At 40.0% G+C, this 23,111-nt stretch overlaps 2 protein-coding genes across 2 annotated transcripts in view; one reads left to right on the plus strand and one right to left on the minus strand.

Annotated features, from left to right (window-relative positions):
* suco (SUN domain containing ossification factor) overlaps positions 1–16,515 on the minus strand; it is a 41,925-nt gene extending 25,410 nt beyond the window's left edge. The window contains exon 1 of the mRNA XM_062423506.1: positions 16,239–16,515. Within this exon, the coding sequence (XP_062279490.1) occupies positions 16,239–16,291 (53 nt within the window). The 5' untranslated portion in view covers positions 16,292–16,515. The remainder of the gene's footprint in view (positions 1–16,238) is intronic.
* A 1,390-nt stretch (positions 16,516–17,905) lies between these two features.
* Positions 17,906–20,118, plus strand: tmed5 (transmembrane p24 trafficking protein 5). The gene is made up of 4 exons (XM_062424552.1): positions 17,906–18,200; positions 18,812–18,909; positions 18,993–19,173; positions 19,897–20,118. Exons 1-4 carry the CDS (start codon positions 18,012–18,014, stop codon positions 20,113–20,115), a joined length of 687 nt encoding a protein of 228 aa, XP_062280536.1. The 5' UTR covers positions 17,906–18,011; the 3' UTR covers positions 20,116–20,118.
* The last annotated feature ends 2,993 nt before the right edge of the window (positions 20,119–23,111 follow it).

Below are 23,111 nucleotides of genomic sequence, written 5' to 3' on the forward strand. Positions count from 1 at the left end.
AGAGTTTGTACTCAAATGGTTTGGAGACAGCAGAGGAACGAGAGCTGAAGGATGTATGACTACTGTGCATGCAGTCAACACATTTTCATTGATGCTTCTGTGCAGGTTTTATATTGAATCTGATCTTCAAACATACTGAAAGTCTTTCTACTCAACTTATAAATTAAAAAAATAAGTGTGTTTATTGCACAGCTGCTGTCAGATTTACACAAAAAACCTACTTTTTTTGTTACTTGATAATTCAGAGATCAATTGTTAGTTTTTTTTCTCCATACGGTCCCACACGCCCGAATTAAAACCTTTTTGACCATTGTGTTAGGTGTTTTACAGGAAAGCATTTTCAGTGGTTGCCTTGGAGCATGATGTGTTTACCCAAAGCCTTCAGATTATCAGTGCTGGCATCTCAACAAAGCCTCAGAGCTGCTTAACACATTTTTTCTAAAGTCTGGTTGTGGTGTGATATGTGTGATATTGGTGATATGCTTTTTTTTATTTCAAGATCTCAAGTCAAGTCAAGTTCCTGCGTGATCTCTAACAGAAACCTTGACAGTTTCACCATCTAGTTTCACAATCAACAGTAGTTTCAGAGTCTATTTTAGAAAGCAAGCTGTAAGACTTTGTTTTACTGTCACTTTACTACACATATAACTCACAAAATACAGGTGTTAGCCCATCTTAAATGTGACTTTACTGTCTCATTATTGATGTCAATAATGAGGTGTTTATAATCCCTAACTTTGCTTAGGTTTCCCCATATTTAAAATACCATCAGTCACTGTGATAAGAGAATGCTTATGTAAACACACCTGCATAACAAACACATCACGGAGCAGGTTTATGTGAATGTGTCACACAGTAAACAAACCTGCGCACACATTTGTGACGATGCATGCGACCCGACCTACTTCTTCAATGTGACTCACTGACACAATGTTTGAATGAAACCTGCCAAGTCACTGATCGCTATTCAAATAATATAAATGCAAATACAGAGATTAAAATATGTGGGGCATTCAGGAGCAAAAATACTCTGCGCTTACTGGGCTAAATGTTAAACCATGCTGTAACACAAGTGGCTAAGAAGCCCACCGCCCCCGCTCAACGTCATCTCTGTGAATGAATGGAAAGACCTGAGTGTTGACATTCCTTCAAAGATGAAAAAAAAAGAGAGTGCATGAGAGAGAGAAAAAGGGAGAGGAGGGAGCTGCTTTGAGAGGACCTTCTTTAGGGGTGGGTTGTGACCTACTTTTTAATTCAATTGGTTATGCAACAAGGGAGAGGGGGAAGTTATGACCCACAAATGGATAGATACACAGAGACCACAAGAAATGGAGTGTTTAAGTGAGCCATGAACGCTGCACGCCAGTAGTTGGTCAAAGCTGAGCTAATGAAGGAAGAGCCCGAGGCAAGACTAATGAGTCAGCAGCCTGAAAATACACTCTTCCTCATTCTCCCTCTATACCCACTTCCTGTCCCACTTCAGAAGTACCTGGGGATTTACAAGATGTGTTTCCGTCTTTTACATTCACTTCTAATGGATACAAATGGCTCAGTCATTGTGGGATTTTACTATGGCTGCTGAAGCAGATATTATCAGCATGTTTTCCACCCCTTACTGAAACATGAGTGCGCAGTTAGCCGCAGACAATTCTCTATTTTGATGCCATGATAAAGCCTTTAATAGATTAAAAGCGAGAAAAAATATAAAGTAATAAAGAAAATAAAAGCACAGACACGCTGGCTGCATTGGCCCTGCTGTTCCGAGCAGCTAAACCCCCCCCCCCCCATATTTCCTGTTGTCTTTGGGACCATTCAGAATCAGGGGGGACATGGTATAACGCCACCAAATCAACAGCAGTCTCGTACTGTACCAACTGACACAGACCAGACAAAGCTGCAGAGACAGCAGGCCGAAGAGAGGCTCATCTGCTAGCAGCGAGTCAAATATTATGACCAGCTGCACGGCATGCCAACTGGGCTCTGATCCCCTCTGAGGCAGGATGTTTGCTCGGTGACTCAAAGTATGCAGAGGTATTGAGCAGGGAAACATGCAAACTTGTACGTGCATGTATGCTTGTGTGTCACGTCTCGTAGCCTGGGGTCCTCCTTGTGAGCCGTTTGATGATTCCTTTTACAATCTCTGCTCTTAGTCAGAGCGTGACACTGCAACACCGACAAGTACGCTACCTGGACCAGGACAGATTAAATGCTGCTTTTCCCCTCCCCTGGCCTAGATCTCAGGACAGCTTGATTACACACACAAACACACACACACACACACAGCCTTTGAGTATCCAACAGCACATGATGTTCACCAAGTCCTTATTATCCTAATTGTCTTAAAAGAAAAAACTTAAACTGTGTCAACTGCTGTGACCAAACATGAAGGGAGGGAGATAAATAAAAGAGAAAAGAAGAGGAGGCATGACTATGTCATTGCTCTAAATAAGACTAATTGGTTGATAACAGGCTGAAGACTATCTCTGTTATTATGGTCGTGATTACAAATTTAACAGGAAAGTAAATCCCACATGGGTCAGTGGGTCAGTCCTCTCCGTATGTCCCGAGGCGGGAAAGAGTCTTGTGATGTTTTCCGTAGAAATTCGGATGATTCTTGATATACAGCGTGTGGTGCGGGGGAGATTAGTTAACTTAGGCGAGAAAGGCAGATGGAGAACATGATGAAACATTGAGTTATGGTTTCCTTTTAAACTGAAGTGTCAGCTTACCAAGGCCTAATCATACAGTATGCTTGGAGAGAGCAAACATTATAAATAGACCCCCCCAATAAACAAATCCAGCTGTTTTCTTCCAGAGCCACGTCTTTGAGAACAAAACGCTCGAACAGGCTGAGGACACATATTCGACCAACGCGCTCTTGTGCTTTACCTCTACATAGCTGACAGAGAGAAACTCAGCCATATAGGCATACAGACATAAGGAGAAAAAGAGCTGAGGAGAGTGAATCCAGGATCCACGTGGGCCGAGGTGGATTGTGGGGCAGGGAGACATGCCAGGGCTCGCCAGTAGAAAGTAGGCCAGCGCATCTGCCAGGCAGACGAAAACATGCTGTCACTGCTGAGAGGAAAGGGGGGGGAGGGCACATTTTAAAAACCCAACGTAAAAGGGCCGAGCATGTTTTTGTGCGCAGGTTGCTGTGGGCGTTCTGATTTTTCCTGCACATTAAAAGCATGGAATAATGTAGAGGAGCAGTTTGTTCTAAAGCCTGCTGATCCCTCCATAATCCGGTCCTCTAGTGCATCCTCGGGGCAGTCAGGATATAGTAGATGACTGGTTAACGTCTCTCCAGCTCTCAAACACAGTCTTGAAGCAGACCCTGCTTGCAGCCTCCTCACCAAGGGCACATTTGTTAACCAAATACTCAGTGAAAATTCAGCTGAGGCACCCAAAATCCTGGCTACTGACTAGTTAGAAGGTCTTTTGCTATTTATTTTTATTGAAAGAAAAGTTAACAAAGAGCAGCTCCTCAGTGATTAATTCCCCCCTGCCTCCCAGTAGTTCCTCTGTAAAAATTATTGGACTCATGGTGAAATCGTGTGTTTATCCTGCACTCCTCTTTCCATGTAAACTTGCAAAGCCTTGAGTTTGGAGCAGGACAAGATTTTCTTTGCAGCGGCCAAAGCTCTGACTTATGCCTACAAATTAAACAGCTCAAATCACAGATTCAAGAATGAACCGTCACTGTCAGATATTCTGCTGACTGCTGCACATTAGGCTCATAATTGTTGCACATCTGACGACTTTCTCATTCCAGTAAACTATTTTATTTTGGACGAGGCAGATGAGATCAATATTGGCTAAGTGGCGAACCCCACTTATTATTAATGCTCAAGTTGTCAGTGCATCCTTACTGTAATTAGGTGTGATTGTATGGCCTCTGGTTGTTCGCTATACAAGCAAACAAATCAATACCTCAAAAACACGGAGATGGAGCAGAAAGACTTGAGTGGTGGATGGGGTTGGAGGAGGGGTAAGCCCATTTCCCTAAAAGCTTTAACGTTGAGTTGAGTCGAGGCATACCATGCATTCTGCCCCCTTTCAAAGAATTACAGCCCAGCCCTGTTCCTGGCACACAAATCTGGGTCTATACTTATCGAGATCATCAGAGCAGGAGGAAAACATTTTATCAACGATCAATCAATGTTGTCTAGAGCTGCGGAGCTGTTCGGACCTGTTCGGAGATCCCAGCAGGTGGGGAGTGACAGGACAAACTAAAGTGTGGAAACATGAACAAACTTTTGAGTTAGAAATAGCAACGAGCTTCTTCAAAGACACCGACTGGATTTAAACTTATTTCGTCTGTCTGTGCCCAACATGGCTTCATCTATAAAAAACTGTGTCAACACTGCAGGAAACGGTTAACAATCATACATACATATGCTAAAAATAACACTACCACTGTATGTTAAATCATATATGGTATGTGACTCATATGATTAGGTAACACAAAAAAAGCTTAACATTTATGTAACTTCAATTGAATTTCCAGACTAAATTCAAGTAGGGATACTCCGATCAGCATTTTTGGGGGCCGATCCGATCACCGATCACAGGAATCATATATCTGCCGATACCGATACCGATCACCGATCACAGAATAGATGGGAGAATAATAATAATAATCCTCAATGTCCTGTATTTACAATGTAGCCTTGTGCACCACTTAAAGTGGTAAAACCATTCTCAAATGTTGGATGAGGTTAGTTGTATTAAATTGTCGTTGTTGTTGACCACCTCTTGGTATTTCGGCGTCGCATATCTTGCAAACAGCGAGTATTACATCTTTTTCGGAAACTGTGAAAAAATTCCAGACCGGAGAACTCATGCTGCCTGTGCCAGCCTCATTCATGAGAGCGGATAAACAGTCGCAGGTTAATTACGTCACGCCCTGGAATGCGGGAAACAAAACAGTCTCATATAATATACGTCACGCGCAGAATGTCTCCGGTAAAAAATAAATAAATATATATATGTTTGCGATCGGCTTTTCTGATCTGCACTTTGAGAGCACACCGATCAACCTGTTTAGGATCAATATCGGCCGATAACGATCTGCGGCCGATCGATCGGAGCATCACTAAATTTAAGCAATTCTGTGGTTTATTATATCCGCTTGGCTTATGAAGCTCTGTTTATACAATTTAATAGCTATGGCGTCATACTGCTGTTGAAAGAGAACCTGATTGGTGGGTTTTTATTTTTGTTAAATAACTAATATGCTAATGATCATACTACGCAGGCCCAGTAGTTCCTACCACAATGACACAGCATTCTGTTTCTTATCAATGTCAGATAAGTTTAATTTGATAAAGCACTTAAAATCTTTTTACATAATGAAAGGTCACATACCTTTTATGATCAACACTAGAGTCATTTGTCAAGTTGTTTGTCTTTCTGATCTATAATAATCCCTCTTTGACTATTCCAGCTCTGTGACGCACATAAATCCATAATGTACACAGGAACCTTTCTCTAGGATGTAGAGTGAATAGACAGACATGCCTCTATGTGGAAACCTCCTGTGGCAACAAATATCCCAAGTCACCAGGTGGAAGAGAGACTGCTGCTAAAAACTTGCAATGGCCCAGCTCCCACCTAACTTTTTTTTTATTATTTCATTGCTCATTTCATTTTTGAAAATGTAATGTTCATATAATTTTTCTAACATATGCAAGATACCCTGGAGCAAGTTCGAAATGTATACCTTACTTAAATGGCGACCAAGCTCTGCAAATATAAACACAGCATCGATTTCTAATGGCCGGCACAAATAATTTAACTCTGGAAGCTGGAAAGTGAAGTCTTTAAATCATCCTGTGAGATGTAGAAGAGTGCTCACATATCTTAATCATCTCAAGGCTGATGTTGCATTCTTCCAGGAGACTCCTCTCCGTACTGCTGACTAATTCAGAATGAGACGTGGATGGACAGGACGGGAGCGATTGTAATCAGTGGGAAGTGACTCCATGGGGTGGTATGTTACTGAAGTTAGTTGACTGTATGGATTTCCTGTTATTTTAGCAAACCTTTATGCCCCCTTACTTGGGGTATTTCTGCAACCCTACATTAGGGGCTATTCCTTTTCTCCCCCGACCCATAAGATGTTCTCATGGATAGATCATTTCTTTATTGACAAAAAACATCCAATGGTAACCGTTTGTGAATATCAGTCCATAGTCTTCTCTGATGATGACATGACTATGGGGATACGCCATCCAGGTGCAGAACCCCTTTACGACAAATGGAGACTTACCCCTTTGCTTATTTCAGAAGAAACTTTTGCAAATTTCATTAAATCTGAAATGTTGTTGTCATCCATAACCAGGAATATTGTCCTCAATAGCCTGGAGACATACTTAAGGGGGCAGGTTATCTCTTATTGCGCAATGCAAAAGAAACCTAAGACAAGCAACAAGAAGTTGACAGATGATATTTTGAAGTTATAATTTACAGCCATTTACCCTCAGATGACATACTCCCAACGTCTGACACTTAAAATATTGTTTGATTTCCGTTGGACGCGCCAAGCAGACAATCTTATTTTAAAGTCTAGGCATGGCTTACATCAGAGGACCGCCAATCAGTGCATACTTGAAATAAGTGATTAACAAGGTCTAAAGCACACTGACCACTTAAAATTAATTCCTGCTTTCATCGTACTATTCCTGCAATTAAAATATCTATGAATCTGGATTACACAGAATTATAAAGACCTCTACAAAGCTAACTTTCAACCCTTGATAGCCTGTCTGCAATGGGACATTAAAGGATGTGATTTGCTGCCTCTTTCTCTGAGTGAAAGGATCGACACCATCCAGATGGATGAATTTCAGAGGCTCTTTTATGCGTTTCAAAGTCATCCTATATTTCTGACCAAATTCTTCTTTAGCTCCATAGATAAACTTTTATCAACCTTTATCTGGAACAAAAACAGAAAGGTATATGGAAATATTGCAGAGGCCTCATCTCCAGGGTGGTAATGGCACCCCCACATTTTTCACATTTTTATAACTAACTGTATGAGTGACAGACAACTCTGATATCTGTAAATGGCAAATCCTGCATTCTGTGTGCTCATCTTCTTACCAGCTCTATTGTGCTCTGAACTCCCACTCGTTTCTTATTATATGACTAACCATGTTGTTGCACAGTCAGTAAGAATTTGGAACCAGTTTAGGAGGTCATTTACTCTCTGCTGTCTCTCCCTCTCTGCTCTGATCATGGCTTGAAATTAACTTTTTTTTCCTCAGTGTCCCACAACTGTCCCGAATTCTACTTTCAGCTGTCCCAGACTTAACAACCAACGTCCCAATTCCCCCCCCCCCATCCTAAATAGCTGCTCATTAAACCTCAGTACAAATAGTTATTATTGAGGCACTTTGATACACTGCAAATGGGAAGATGACTTAAATGAACAAATTTCACATGTAAAGTGGCAAGTGTGTAAAATGAAAAAAATAAAATAAAAAAATGTCAGCATGAGGAATTTTTGCATCATAATGAGTATCAAACCAAGTAAGGAGTGTAATGTATTTAATTTAACTCTATAATGAGGACTCGCATTTGAATATCACGCCCTTGCCGCTCCACTGAAAGAAAAAGCTCCACTGAACAAAATATATGACAAACTGGTAAAATGAACAATTAATCCTTTAAAAATGAGTCATAATAAATCATCGGACTGGGTGCTGGTGGTTTGGGCATGGCTTTGAGTTTTCAGAGCGGCTGGCTTTGAACACAGCTTCCCTATTTGCTGAATGAAGACTTATTAGACAGTGAAATACACATAACAGAACAATACATATGAAAATTAAAATGCTTTAGTCAAATTAAATTTAATAGATATCAGGTTGCAAGAGCAAACACATTTTTACCATGGATAATTTACATATGAACCTATGTCAAGCTTGTATTTGACATTTATTTAAGATACTGGGTATAAAATAATGTAATTATATCCTCTGAGATGAGTAAGGGAATGTTTCTTCAATGTGTGAAATGCCTGCATAACACCACATTTATTGGGAGTGAAATGTAACACACATCTCTGATACCAAGCCGCACAAAAACACCCACAGTCACAGTACAGTGGTAACAGTTAAGCTGTGATGATGGGATGCCTCGCACTAGTCCCAGTCAGACAGGGATCAAAGAGGCTTGGGAACGCGACATCAGGAACATCGGTGGAGTACAATGGCGCAGAGAATGGGACTGAAGGACGCAGTCATGTGATATAATGTAATTTGATAGGAAAAGCCACTTTGTCAGTGCGGGTTAGCATGGGTGGGCGTGGATATAACAATGCATGCACATTCTCAGTCAGTATGTATGCATCAGCAGGCACAGCAGGGGAACAAAATCTCATCAAACATTCACCTAGGTACATAATGTACCCATGTGCTGCAACGTGGTGAAACATTTACATTTACTATACGTGCTCCTATGTAAACACAGGGGTCCTAACTAGTATACATACTCCAATGCAAACAGAGGTTTCCTGACTAGCAAGAAAACACCACGTTTAAAACATAAAACTGAGGAAACTGACATGAATACTGCTGTGATATTTTGGTTTTGAACAACAAGTTACACCCACTGTACCTACATCAGCTGAACCAATGAGCCTGCTGTATATTTCCCTGTTTGATCTTGATGTCCACAACAAACCTAATTATTTTAGCCCATTAAATAAGATAATGTGATCTCGCTTTCAGAAGGCGAATTGAGAAAAGTAGGTTTGATAGCATTGTTATCTCTTTATTTGCGAGCTTCTGCAATACAAGCCCTTATTAGCGTTAGTACACAATGTTCTTTAGTAGCCGTGTGTGTCAGCTGTGGCCTCTCTCTATACGTCGACCTCACCCAGACATTTAAAAAGACACGCACTTTCTGCATGCGAGACTCAACAACCTAACAAGTAAAAAGAGTGAGACACACACAAGCATGAGAGTCAGTTGGTAGCTGGAAAAGGTAAACAGTAAGGAGCAGAGGAGTGAGAAAGGGGGAGGGGAAGAGAAGAAACCAGAGCATTTCACGAGGGGGAAAATAGTGCCTTTCTCTAAGAGAGCAGGAAAACACAAAGAAACCACTGATCATGATGTAATGAACTATCAAGAACTGAGCATATACAGTATTTAATCCAATCACAAACATTTTAATACATTAAAATAAAATGAGGGCGGAAAATGTGAATAACTTCAATTGTTTCCTAATGCATTTAAAAGCCACTGACACTGTTCACTGCACATTGACAAGAAGGGTAAATAAATATGTTCAAACAAAAAGCTCAGCTGTCAAACAGTCAATCACTCAGCTCGACTCCCTTTGCCAAACCCTCTTCTCACACATGTAATAAAACTGCTTTAGAGGTGTGACGCCTGCCTCCACCTTTAAGACCTAACAATCTCCACCCCTATAATACTATTCACACAGTAAACTCTTATTCCTAACCACTGACAAAGCCTCCAGCTATTGACCTGCATTCATCTTTCACTCACTGCCAACCTATTCTCAGAAATGTATTATGTGAGTTACAGGATCCCGCAAAGAAGTTCCTGCTGCTAGAAAATAAAGCATCGTAACTGAATCTTGCTATTACGGAGTTCACTGCAGACAAGCATTCGCTTTTAAACAGTTCATATCATGCTCCTCTTTAATGATTTAAAGCCAGTTATTGTCACAAAATTCACAGAACAAACATATGCATTGTGGAGATGAAGTTGTGTTTCAAATGGAGCTGCTATTATTTTAGTTAGGAGATCATGCTTCAAATGAGCCTATTGAATTTTTTGCTGAATAAAGGAAGTGAGAGACACAATGGAAACTGAACATTTTGTTTTTCTTTTCCGAGGTGAAGAATGGTATCAAGAGACTTTTAGACATTTTATCATGATTTTTTTTGTTGTTATTTTCCCTCAGAGATAAAACCAGACACATTCTTTAGTCATAACTTTCATTCAAACTTCACTCAAATATCATGTTATCAAACTACTTCTCTGGTTCATTACTCACTGTCCTGTTGTCTGAAAGTACCAGCCACATGTGACACTGACTTACCGATAAAGAGAGAACAGCTACGTTCAGGTAAACACAGACAAAGAGGATTCATGAAGCAGGGATTTTACTCCTCTATCAATCAATGATCACTTCCTGTTCACCACAGTTGTGAGAAGTGAAAACAAACAGCATCCTAAATAGCATGATTGTATAACGGCTGAACTCACCACTAGCATCATCCTTTCATTATCATTAACCGGGTTTTGTTTTGTTTTTTTTAAATTGCAGTTTGATTTTGAGATTGTTTAAAAACGGCGCCCTCGCCTCAGACACTGGCTCAACCTCAGGTGTTGTCTCACTCTGATGACCTCACATAGGACACGTTTGTAACGAGGTTAACATCCGGACAGCCGTGCAGCATGGAGCCAGCAGGGCCGGTAGGGTGGAGAGCTCAGTGAGCTCAGTGGTCTCCATGGCCAGTGGGCAGGAACAATAGTGAGCTCTGGAGTGCCAGTTCAGCTCTGTCTCCCCAGATAAAACTAAAGCTGTCAGCCTGCAGTGCTAGACCTTGGCCCGCTACGACAATAACAGCAACAGAAAGATGAACTCTTGGTTACTCAGTTACTGAGCCTTTAGTCTCTGAAAACAGAGGCAGCGGTATCCAGTAGAGAAACGTTTTATAGCTAAATTTCAAGTGAGGGATTCACAAGGTATAATGCAACTACTGTCAGCTGATTGGACACAACTGAGGCGGGCAAATGAAAGAAGTCTTAGAGGATTTGATTTAACAAGCTGCCGACCACTGGTCAAATTAAACTCGTAGTTAGAGATGTAATTTTTCTTAAGATTGGTCAAAAATAATAAATATAGAATCAATCAATGGTTACCTCATTACAAATTCAGTAAATGTTTTTTTCAATTTGAAAAGCCAAAGTGACTCTTGTCAAATGATTGATTGGCTCAGCAGGGTTAGAAAATTGCCCCGTGTTTAAACAATGCATGAGGCTTTCTGTGTTGATGGGAGATGTGCTACTTTAAACACCAGTGAGACTTGGCAAGGAATGGGAAGAAAAGACAACAACTATGGCCCAAAACAAGAAGCCTGAGCCTGAAGAGGATGATTCTGCCTTTTTTTTTTTAACACATGGGTCAAATGTCATGTTTGCTTTGACAAATAACCTCATGACTTTCTTTGTTTTGCTTTGGACGTATTGGATTACATTCTCTATGAGTTAATCAATGCTTTAGATATAGAGCAACTTAGATATAACACAGAGGTATACTGAACTGTACCTTTGCTCAGATATTTCGTTAAGAAAACCAGACCCTCACTATCACCCCCAGTGTGTTTACACAGTTGCACTGGGTCAAAGCAGGTATATTCGGACACATGTCTCAGAACATGCATATCTTATCTGTGCATGTATGTGCCCACATGCACATGTCTTGCACAACGTGACAGCAAAGTATGTAGACCTATGCATGTTTAGCATGAGGGTTCAAACATCTGCAGCTCACTCTAGATTGATAATGATGTCTTTCAGATGATGTTTTAGGGCTGCAGCCAAAGAATGTTTATTATTTATTCATCTAATGATTCTTTTTTTTAATCAATTAGTCATTAGTTAACATGTCACACAATAGTGAACAATGCAAGTTCCCAGAGCCCGGGTTACTTCTTTGTCCAAAACCCCAAAATGTTTGATTGCTTCAATCTGCTTAATAAATGACTAATCAATCAATCACTTATCAAAATGATTGCAGATTATTCTTCTGACAAATGACTCACTGTTGCAGCTCTTGACTTCGTAACAGACTGCATCGATTATACATGACTGAGCAATGTGTTTCAAGTTCTCCAAGTTGAGTTAGACCAATTCACTGATCACATCAGACTGCGACTCAACATAAAGTCAAAATGTGGAAACGTGCCGTTAAAACTGCTGAAATGTGCCACATACGAGGTGAATACCAAACACACACACTTCCACATTTCAGTTGATCCTTTACTCTTTGATTCATCTGCGCTCGCAATGCTCGGACATTCGGTGGGACGACAACCGAGCACTGACAGAAAAAAGGAGCCTGCCAATGATGCACGAGTTTAAAGGAGAGGAAAAAATAAAATAAAATACACGTGTATGGACACACATGCTGTAAATCACAGCAGCCGGAAGGTGTAACAGGACCATAAAAGACCGCCGGACTGAAAGGAATAGCTGGGAAGTGATGACCTTGGGGGAAGGGGCGCTATGGCCAGCTTTGTTATCTTCAAGTTTCAAACCCCCATCCCCCTTTCATGGCTGGAGCAGCCAAAGACAAACACAGAGCATTCTGTGTTTCTCCATTATTCGCTCTCTGTGGCCAGTACAGGTGATGGTGAGAAATACAAGCAGTATTGTGAGTGATAATAGGCTCCCTGGCCACTGATAAACACAGGCGACGCAAGAAAGATCCTCTTATGCAACAACTGCCCCTAAAAAAGGGAACTCTTACGATGTGGCAGAAAACATAGTTCCTTTAACGAGAGGGTCCTCTACCGATTTACTGCTTTCCTTCACTGTGCGGCGCTCACATGTCCTATGAGAAGGTTACAGAGGACACAGTTGAGAAAAAGGAACTCTCACTGTCAAGAAATATTTTGAGCCTTTGTTTACGTCAAACCAACACCCGGGAGGGGACTCACAGCAGAGTGTGTCATTGGATTCATGAGCTACAAACTGGAATTTACCTGATTCTGTATATAATAAACTCCATTAAGCCTGTTAAGTGATTGTGAGTTTGTGTTTAAATTTGCAAGCAGGATTGCTCAAGACCTCAAGCTATGAAAACATGATATGGCGGCAGGGAGTGACTCAAAGCCCATATATAGATCTCATTCTATAGAGGATCTCAGAAAGGAAACAGGTTGGACCAGCAAAACGCTGCAGTGTTCTCTTACAGGATTGGTTCACATTCAGCATAAAGTTTTAAGTCTTATAATCTGAATAAAAACACACCACAGTACCCTTAAGATATCTACACGGTGCCAAGTTCATTTAAATTCATAAAAGACTAATCAAACTATACAACAGTCGAGCAAGTCAGCAGCAGCATGTGCGCAACTTCATTTTACCTGCACATGCTCTGAGAATTGTAATGTGGCTTATTAAAAACAGTCTGCAGTCTATTAGAATATAATACAAGATCCCGAGGTGGTCAGTTGGCTGCAGAGATATCTCATGAGTGCTAATCGCATTACACAATAACAATAATCTTCAAATGGCTGTGAAACTAATAAGCCGATGATACAGGGATAGAATCTGATGAGGACAAGACGCACAGCCGTTTCCCTTGAGCGTGCTCCTGTAGAAAAGCAATAAAACAATATCCAATTGTGTACTTGTCTCCTGGGTAGTTTTACAGCATGTGTAATTAACAGAGGGATGCGATGTGAGAGGGTTGCTGACACATTACAGTCAGCTAACGACGAACCAAAACAGTTCAAATCTAAAATACTGTGTATGTCTGCGGCGAGCTATTATTACTGACGATCAACCTGGCTGGAAATCTGCACCCTCACACAAAACACTCAAGCACACATGCGCACAGGTTCCCTAGAGATGCTGATGTCAACAGTCTGCGCTAGCATACTGAACGCACAGTAAGACCCCTGTTGCTGACTGTGTGTGAGTGACACATACTGAATACAGTCTGCTGTGCTTCTTTGAGCACTGCAGCATAAAGATCTCCAGCTGACTGCCGACCAGCTTACAGCAGTCTCATGGTAATATACTGGGGACTTTTTACACAGAGAAACAAATAAAAGCTGAATCAGAAGAATCAACATTGGCCGTGACCATTTCAACCAGCACAAGGTTATTGAAAACAGCAGGTGAGGCCCCGATTACAGAATGATGCCCCCCCCTGCAGTCCTTTGCCACAAATCTCCTGATACAGAGACTTCAGACTACAGACTTTCCTTGCCTAAAAAATCACTGCTGCCTTGGAAACCTTAGGATTACTGCGAGGACTGCATTCCCCATCTCTCTGTTCCCACTGCGATGTGTGAGAGTTGGCACAGAGGAGTGAGAAGCCAACGGCAACACGCTAAAAAGGGCTCGCATTAGTAATGAAGCTTGTGCGTGTTGTTGCATGGTCATTAGTTTGTTTGTGGGAAAGTGGAAAAAGTGCATCAACGTTTTATGCAAACACCTGACACGCAAGACTGTAATCCTCTCTAGTTGTTACCAGGGACTGAAGGCTCTCTCATCCATTGATTTCATTTATAATAATTCAATATTCTTGTAGACGTATGAATATGTTGCTCTTTCAGTCAATGGTAGAATAAATCTTATCAAGAAATGAAGCCTTTTAAAATAATCTAATCTCTTTTTCTTCAGAAAAAAAGTACAAGGGTTACAAATAAACTGAGACTGAAACTGAGAGGAGGCTTTATCATAGTCTGATACAGTTTGTAATTCAGCAACCAGCAAGCTAGACATTTTTTCCCCTTTTGAACAACCAAATCTTTATTTTATTTTTTTTACTTATTTTATGCCAATCTGTGCATCTCTTTTGGAAAACATGGAAACTATGGAGAAAGTATATTAAATCCTGTGCTTGATAAAGTTATACTCATTAATGAAGACATTACGCAATGCTAATCCTTGTCATGATCAATGGGCTTTAAAATCAATTTCCAATGCTATGAGGACAACAGAGAAACAGAGAATTTAAAAACAGTACTGGCTTTAGACTTTAATGACCAAGAAGTATGAATGAAATGGATATGATAATTTTGCACTGTGTTACCACTGGAGAACCACCAATGGCTCTGTATTGGTATTATTATGTTATCATTTCCTGGAAACATCGAAATGACATAAGTAGAAACACACCTGAATTAAGAGTATAATGTAATTGAAACCAGCTCAGTTTTTTTAAGATGTACACATTTTAGCTTTGTTACTTTCTTCAACTCATAATCCAACCACTGACTCTACATTGTATGTGTTTATTGTAGCTATAGTGTGTAGCTTTGTATTTTGTATGTGTCCTGTTTTTTTTGTTGTGCTGTTATACGTTTTAAGATTGACCTACTGAAGAAACTGCAGATGAAAATTAGCTATAAGCTAACTCTGGTACAGTACATCAAATAGTAACAATTATAAGTTTAACACTGTACACGATCCCTATAAACAATTACTGGTTCCATTATGATTATATGGACTCCTGAGGAACACAGCCATCTACCCTTTAGATATTTCTGTAACATGACAGTGAATGGCTATCACATACAAATGACCATGGCGGTGGGGACAGAAGTGTACCATCATCAGGCCACAACCTGGATAGTAGCTGCTCCTGAGTCACCAATCTAGATAAAAGTGGCATGTGAGCTGGTTTGTTAATCCCATTTCACAAACCCTGCATGTTGCTACCTGTGCCACTGAGATTAGTCATGAGTTGTATTGATCTACCAGATGTCACCTCTGTGTGCATTTTGAGCAGAACTACATCCACTATTTCCAATATTGAAACTCACTGACATGCTGAAAGTAATATCATATAAGTGTTAAATCTGTACAAGAATAATAATGCTTAATTAATCATTTTACATTGTGTTCCTATCTTTATATTGACTGTAATTCCTCAGTGTTTTGCAACGGGAGACTTTTGCATTGTAGATAGAGATAATTTGATTAAATCACAATACAATAATAGTTAGTTGAACCCCTACGTTACACAGAGAGAAAAGTATTATGGCCGTATTATCTTGTCAGTCTCAGTTTTTTTTATATTTTTTTAACAACATTAACATTAACAGACAAATAATGTGGTCTTTATCATCACAACTTCACCAGCTTAGGTTAGCTAGCAATGCTGCCATTCAACAGCTGGCTAGCTCACCGACCAACCGATTAAAAACCATTTAAAAAACAAACTTTGTCAACCAGTTTCGCCATGTTCCTTCATAAAGCTCTTCTTCTGAATGACAGGCCAACAAAACATCCCACCACACGCTGTAACTAAGTAGTTAGCTGATGGTGTTAGCTGTGTAGCAGATAATTCATGTCAGTGAACAATGATGACTGACGGATATTATGCGGCAAAACACATCAAGCAGAAGAACGCGACGGATGGAAAGATCATCAGGAAACGTAGTTCACCTTTAGTAATAGTTGTCATTTGACTGACACTTCATGAATATGGAGATAGAAATGTTGAAGTGAGCTTACCAGCACAGGAGAGCTACAATGAGGCACACCAACAAAACGCGCAGCGTCTTCATTATCTTCCCGCGGGGACCAACATCCTCGCTCTTTGGGGTTTTTTCTGATCTCTCACGGCTTCACAATACACCGAAGACAAGTTTTTTTGAGTCGGCTGAGGCCTGTTAGTTACAAGTTCACTAACAACTGTCTTCTGTGGCTAAATCCCACACTGGAGGTGTGCTAATTATCATTGTGCGGTCCAGTTGTCCGCCTCTTTTTCCAGCTCTTGTTGCTACTGCTGTTGACGGGTAGCTGGCTCTCGGTATGTTCAACCCCTGCTCCACGGACGACCAATCAAAACAGAGATGTAGATTTATCGACCAATCAGAAGAGACCTATCAACGCCGTGATAGACAAAGTCACCGCCCACTGGACCGGGGCTGATCTGGATCCTGTGGAGCGCGACGCGTCACCTAATTTTTTGATAAGCAAATCATCAAAGCATGCAATGTTCAAAATTATTACACAACCCTTTAACATCAGACTCTTCACAATATGAATGACTCTGAATGAATGAGTTGACTCATATGTTTTTGTAAAGGCAGTTATGTTCATATTCAAATCAGGTGAGGTGTCAGTCATAGGGGGGGAAAGTGAACACTGTGTACTTTTTCTTTATAACAAAGCAAAACACCTTCACATAGTATTCAAATGTATATATTTTTTAATTTATATATTTCCAAAGCAAAAAAGCTTAAGGCTTTGTCCTGCAAAATGTATTTAGTATATTTCACATAGGCTATTTCATTTAATTGATAGGCTATTTCATTTTTTCTGTCATAAATTTTATCATTTTTCATTTTGTTTAATTTAATGGGCCAGGCAGTCTTGTGTGTAATTCTATCGAGGTATTTATCAATAAAACTCAGTAACATCATATAAGATTAGATCAGATCAGAATCAGGCTTATTGCTAAGTAGGTTTGCACACACAAGACATTTGCCTTGGTGTTGTGGTGTACAACAGTCAAAATATAAACAAAATGAAGCCCTAAATAACATAAATAAATAATTATAATAAAAAGAAGGACATCTACAGTGAAAAAAAAAGTAAATATCCAGTCTAAATGCGAAAAACTGCTACAGGTTTACATTTTAAATCGGGGGAAATTAGATGAAATGTATACAAAATTGACCAGGAGAAAACAATATATGCAATGTGCAGTTAATAATGATAATAATCATTAATCTAGCTCAAAGATCATATGTGCAAATATAAGATTATACGATGTTATGTTAATATTCCCATATTTATACTAGCAGACCCCCCTCTTCTAAACAAACAAAAAAAAATACCCTGTTTGGTTACGGTACTTGTTGTTGTTAGTTGTACTTGGTCAGTCACACTTTTGTTATTAATGCTACGTTATTTTGCTCATCCTGTTTACCCCCATCGTGAAACAAAAAACTGCATTTCCCAAAATGCAATTCGATAAGGTGGCTATCCATTTGCTTGTCATTTTTATTAATGTCGTCAGATGAATATGATAACAAATAATGACCTACTTAAATGGCTGAAATTCAAATAGAGAGTTGATGTGACATTATTTTGCTGTATTTTTTTTTTTTAAGTTGTTGTTTTAACCAGGCGGGGTCCTAAGCTCTGAACATTTCAACAGTAGTGAAGTTTGGGCGAACATCACTAGCTTATCCTCCTTTCACATACCGATACAGCAGCGGGCTACTGTAACACCGTTTTGTCTCTTTTTGACATTGAAGCTTATATTTAAGCTTGACCATGGAGACAGCCAGGGTGTTGCTGTGTGTCCTGTCCGTGTTTGTTGCTCTAGTTTCGGAGAGGTTTATGGTGCTGGCGTCCTTCTCTCAGTCTCTGGACAGCGACTTCACATTCACTCTACCCGCCGGTCGAAAGGAATGTTTCTACCAGACTATGAAGAAAGATGCCTCTCTGGAAATAGAATATCAGGTAATAAACACTCTCACTACTCAGATCATCTTGTATGAAATTGTAAATTTAGCTGGGTGAACCAAAACTAGCTCTGTGTATGAGAGCCAATATTGACATAAAGTTACACTTGTTGATTATCCTTTTTTTGTTTTGGGCTAATATTCATGTATTTAGGTGTGTTGTGATTTATATTAAGGCAAAGTTAATACAAACCACATTTGCATACTGTTGGGCAGGAGAACCAGCAGGTTGTGTAGCTTACACCTTGATTTTCATATTGTGGGAACCTTTTATGCCACTGTGTAGGGTTTACAGCACTTAGTGAATGTTTAAGTCAGGCAGTTGTCAATTGTTATAGCTTGTGGGGACATCTCAAGCATTTAGTGTCTATTTTTGGCGGACAAGATTCCCAGCATTTTCCATTCCAGCTGAGAATGAGGAAGACCTTCAAAAGGATAATTGAGTTCCTCACATTCAATGTATGAAATAAAGTATTACAGAAATGAATTGCTGCTACACACACACCCAGGAAAAATATCAACCCTCCCAAACTTGAAGTATTGGTTTAATGTCTTTTAATATTTTCTATGTCCCTTATACTTCTTGTGTGTGTCCTCCACCGCCCACAGGTATTAGATGGTGCCGGTCTCGATGTAGACTTCTTCATCTCCTCTCCTTCAGGCAAAATACTGTTCAGTGACTATCACAAGTCAGATGGAGTGCACACGTAAGTCATGTAGACCTTCTGAGAGACATAAATGGATGACAAAGACACATGTGCAAGCTCTTATTGCCTGTGCTTTCCTCCAGCGTTGAAACTGAGGATGGAGACTACATGTTCTGCTTTGACAACTCCTTCAGTACTGTCTCAGAGAAGCTCATCTTCTTTGAGTTGATCATGGACAACATGGATGCAGATGAGGATCCAGATGACTGGAAGGAGTATGTCCACGGAACAGACATGTTGGACATGAAGCTAGAAGACATCATGGTGAGTGTAATTAGTTTGAGATATCTCTCTTTATCATATTTTTATTAGAAAATATCAAATTAGACATGAAATGCGCACAAGAGTTGTTAATGAGTTTGTATAACGTGGGAACTTTTGGGCATGAATGGCACCAGTGAGAAGTTTTTCCAAAGTGTTTGTGTTTCCTCTCTGTGTGTTTTAGACTTTGTCCCTCTGCTGACTGACACTGAGATATTTGTCACTGTGCCACCTATGTCCACAGGATGACACAGGGGGTGCAAAGTGACCCAATTGGCTGCCAACAAAATAGCATGCAATCAACCATATACAGGCTAAGTCACAAGGAAAAGTGTCACAAGAATAGACAATGAACTCTCACCTATTGGCTCAGGCCAGTCAATTGTTTCAGCTTGCATCACAGTAGCTTGCACCACCCCTTCACCAGAAACCCCCTTTATTTGTGTCAGAAGTTACATGGGCGCCACTTAGTAAGAAACAGGAAATGTCTCTTCCAGCTGTGGAGCATGTTGTTTTCTCATGGAAACAGGAACACATCAGATTGAGCTGCTTTGATTATAAAACATATTATAGTTGCCCCTAGAACTCTCATTTCTATCACTCTGCTTTGCAGTTCATGCATTTATTTTGGGTCAGGAACAAGACAAACAATGTTGTTGGACAGTTCTTGTATTAATCATATTATCAAATCAACTCAATCTGACCTGTCTGGCTCCTCTCCTCCAGGACACCATCAACAATGTGAAGGCTCGGCTGGGCAAAAGTGTGAAGATCCAGACGGTGCTGCGAGCATTCGAGGCTCGCGACAGGAACCTCCAGGAGAGTAACTTTGACAGGGTGAACTTTTGGTCGGTGTTCAATCTCATTGTTATGCTGTTGGTATCAACAGTTCAGGTCTACCTAGTCCGCTCGCTGTTTGATGATAAAAGGAAGATTCGTACATAACATCATCCCAAATGGGGACGACAGAACGAGAAACTAATGTGCTTGTTCACAAGTACTTTAAGGATGATTTCAAAAGATCTCATCCTTACTTGATGACATATATACATATGCACACAGACATTTTGACATTCTTAACAACAAATTAGCCACAGTTTTTGCTCTAGTCTTCAGTCCACTGGAGTTTCTTGGACAGCCCTGCTGTGGGACAAGAACTGTCAGCCCCTCTACTTGTCAACCCCTGTCTCTTTACTCGAAAAAGTCTCTGTCTCTCTTTAAATCTTGTATATTCTTTTATAGACCTCTTTAGCTGCTGTAATTCTTCACAAAAAAGTGACATAACAATCATGCTTAATATGTGACTATTTTTCTAACAGAACCTAAGGTTACAAGGCCAGTGGCCAATTGCAAAAATGTCCTTTTTTTTTACTTTGGACATGTTTATATTTGAGTGTTAAGCTGAACTAAATGAAGAAGTTGTATTGGTGTCTGAAGAATTTGATTTATTTCTTCCGAACCGGAGGTGGTAAGTGCAACCGTCAACTTGTCTTCCCCACACATTAGTTGTACACTCAAAAAATGATTTTTGTGTTACTGAGATGCCTTAGTGGTTATTTTGTATTTGGCTGCTAGCCATTTGCAACTTTGTGAGGCCTTAAAATATTTCTGTCATTGCCATAAACATTCGTGTTAATAGATGTTCAGTCACAAATTCCCCTTAATGCCATTCCTTGGCACCCAAGGAACAGTGGAGTAGGAGAAATGGAAATTGGCCATCTCCAAATCTCTTAATGACTACTGTCCTACTTCTCTGCCATGACATGTGGGCTTGTGGCCTAAATGGCAGCCAGCTCTGCTACTCTCCACTGTGAAACCTCACTGCTGTCGGGTGTCTACTTACAGCCAACTAGTGTGTGAAGATGTTGAGTCTGCTCATCTCTCTGGTGACAAAGTCTATTTCTAACTTTACTGACACCTGGAAGGTCATTACCACTGCTACACTGGAGCACTGCTCAGCTTAATATGCATGAGCCATTCATTGCCTTGGCTACATCAGTATTTAAAAAAAAAAAAAAATGCTTGTATCTATATTTGGTCTGATATTGAGATTTTATTGGCCAACATTACAAACTGCCATCTAATCATTGCACTGCCTCTGATGCCACAGAACAACATGTTTTATCTTCATGTACTTAGAACATATTTTAATGATTTGGGCTCTTTAGGGCCCACCAGAAACGGGTCCACAACCTGTCCTGATATGTGTGTAAAAATAGCACTGATCACTGATTTGTATCTTATAGGTTGCTTGTGTAGTATGAAGTCGATACTGCGGCTTGTGATTATGGTTGCCGAGAGTGTTTTATTGGGATTTACTGAGCTCCACAGTTAAAACCTGGATGAAATCTCCATGTTAATGAAGAGCTGTGGTGCTCAAAACGTCACCTTGGTGAAATAAATGAGTAGACATGAGAGACATAATTGTTTATTTCATGGAAGCGCCATGTTGCCATCTTCTGACAGGGCTTTGAATTTGTCCTGTGCTGTAAGATAAAAATCATATAGTGAGTTCATGCTCTTACAAAAAAGCCTTGTGTTGGAAGTGCTGTAAACAAATGATACAGTTTAGCCATACAGCGTGTTTATCATACTGGAGTATCATACATGTAAAGAAAGGTCAATCTCTGCCTTTTAAGTGCTTATAGTTTCTCTGCCCCTCTGATCTTCTGGTATTCAGTGTTTGACTAAGTACTGTATGTGTAGATCCTGTATATCAGACAAGTCATGGATTAGTAATATGAAGTGATATTTCTTTTTAAGTTCTTTAAAGTTCTACAAAATTAAAGACTACACATTTGTAAAAAGTATTTCTGTGTTACTGATGAAGATTTTGATTACAGCCACACTGTCTTCGAAAATATTTTTTACCACCCTGATGGAGCTGTGCGGGAGAGGGAATGTGACATAAGATATTTATTCAAATTATGTTGTAGTTGTAAATGTGTATAAATTAAACAATAATACCCTTTTCTGACCTCTGTGTTCTGTTGTGTTTATATTGAACAGAAATACTGTATTTGCTCACAAACCTGAATTATGTGACTGCCCTTCATACTGTTTATATGTATTGTAGACACTACACAACATTTAACAGTTATGCAGATTACCTGTAGGAAAGTCAGAGCTTTCCCAAGCAGCAGCAGCATCTCAATCATAGAGCTGCTGGGTTATCTGGGGTCTTCTGGATCTGTTTGTGCAGAGGTCTGATGATTAGACACTCTTTTAGTGCAGATTCAGAGACACCTGCTAAGCCCAGGGGACGCAGCCTAGGAGAACTGAAGGAAAAGGAGGCAGGATTGTTTGTCTTTGTCATCATCATCATCAACACCACACTTTGAAATTATCCTCACAGGATCACACTCATGACACTTACTGGCCTATCGGATGACGTGTGGATGATCCAGGTCTTCTGCAAAAGCAGTCTCTGTTCAGACATGATCCTGTCTGCAAAAAGAGTAAAAAAATAGGCTGTATGTAAGTCATCAGCACAAAGCAACACAAATGAAACTCAGTGTCTTAGTAAATAGACTCTTAGAAGGTTTGTGACTGTGTCATAATCAGTGTAAATATTCTGTCTCACAAGTGTAATTGTAACATTTGTGTTGGCAGAATATACCATCAAGGTTCCTGTGTTTGAAACTGCCTGATTCCTCCTCGCCTGTGATCCATGTGCTGGGAACCAGCTATGACAAGAATATTGATCAAATTTAATGGTCAACATTATAAATAACTCCAAAAGGTGACACAAACCATCAGCATTGTGATAATAATTTAAGTTTAAAATGTTGGCTTACCTGTTAGTCCGTGGACTGGACCTTAAAATGTCAGAGAAGGGGCAGCGTATGTTTATCACAGACACCTGGTCAAAGAGAGAGATGAAGTGACACTATAAAACACATTTTTACTTGTTTTTTTATACCTGGGTAGAAAGTGTTATT

The sequence above is a fragment of the Scomber scombrus genome, chromosome 8 (genome assembly GCF_963691925.1).
Source record: "Scomber scombrus chromosome 8, fScoSco1.1, whole genome shotgun sequence".
Taxonomy (NCBI): domain Eukaryota; kingdom Metazoa; phylum Chordata; class Actinopteri; order Scombriformes; family Scombridae; genus Scomber; species Scomber scombrus.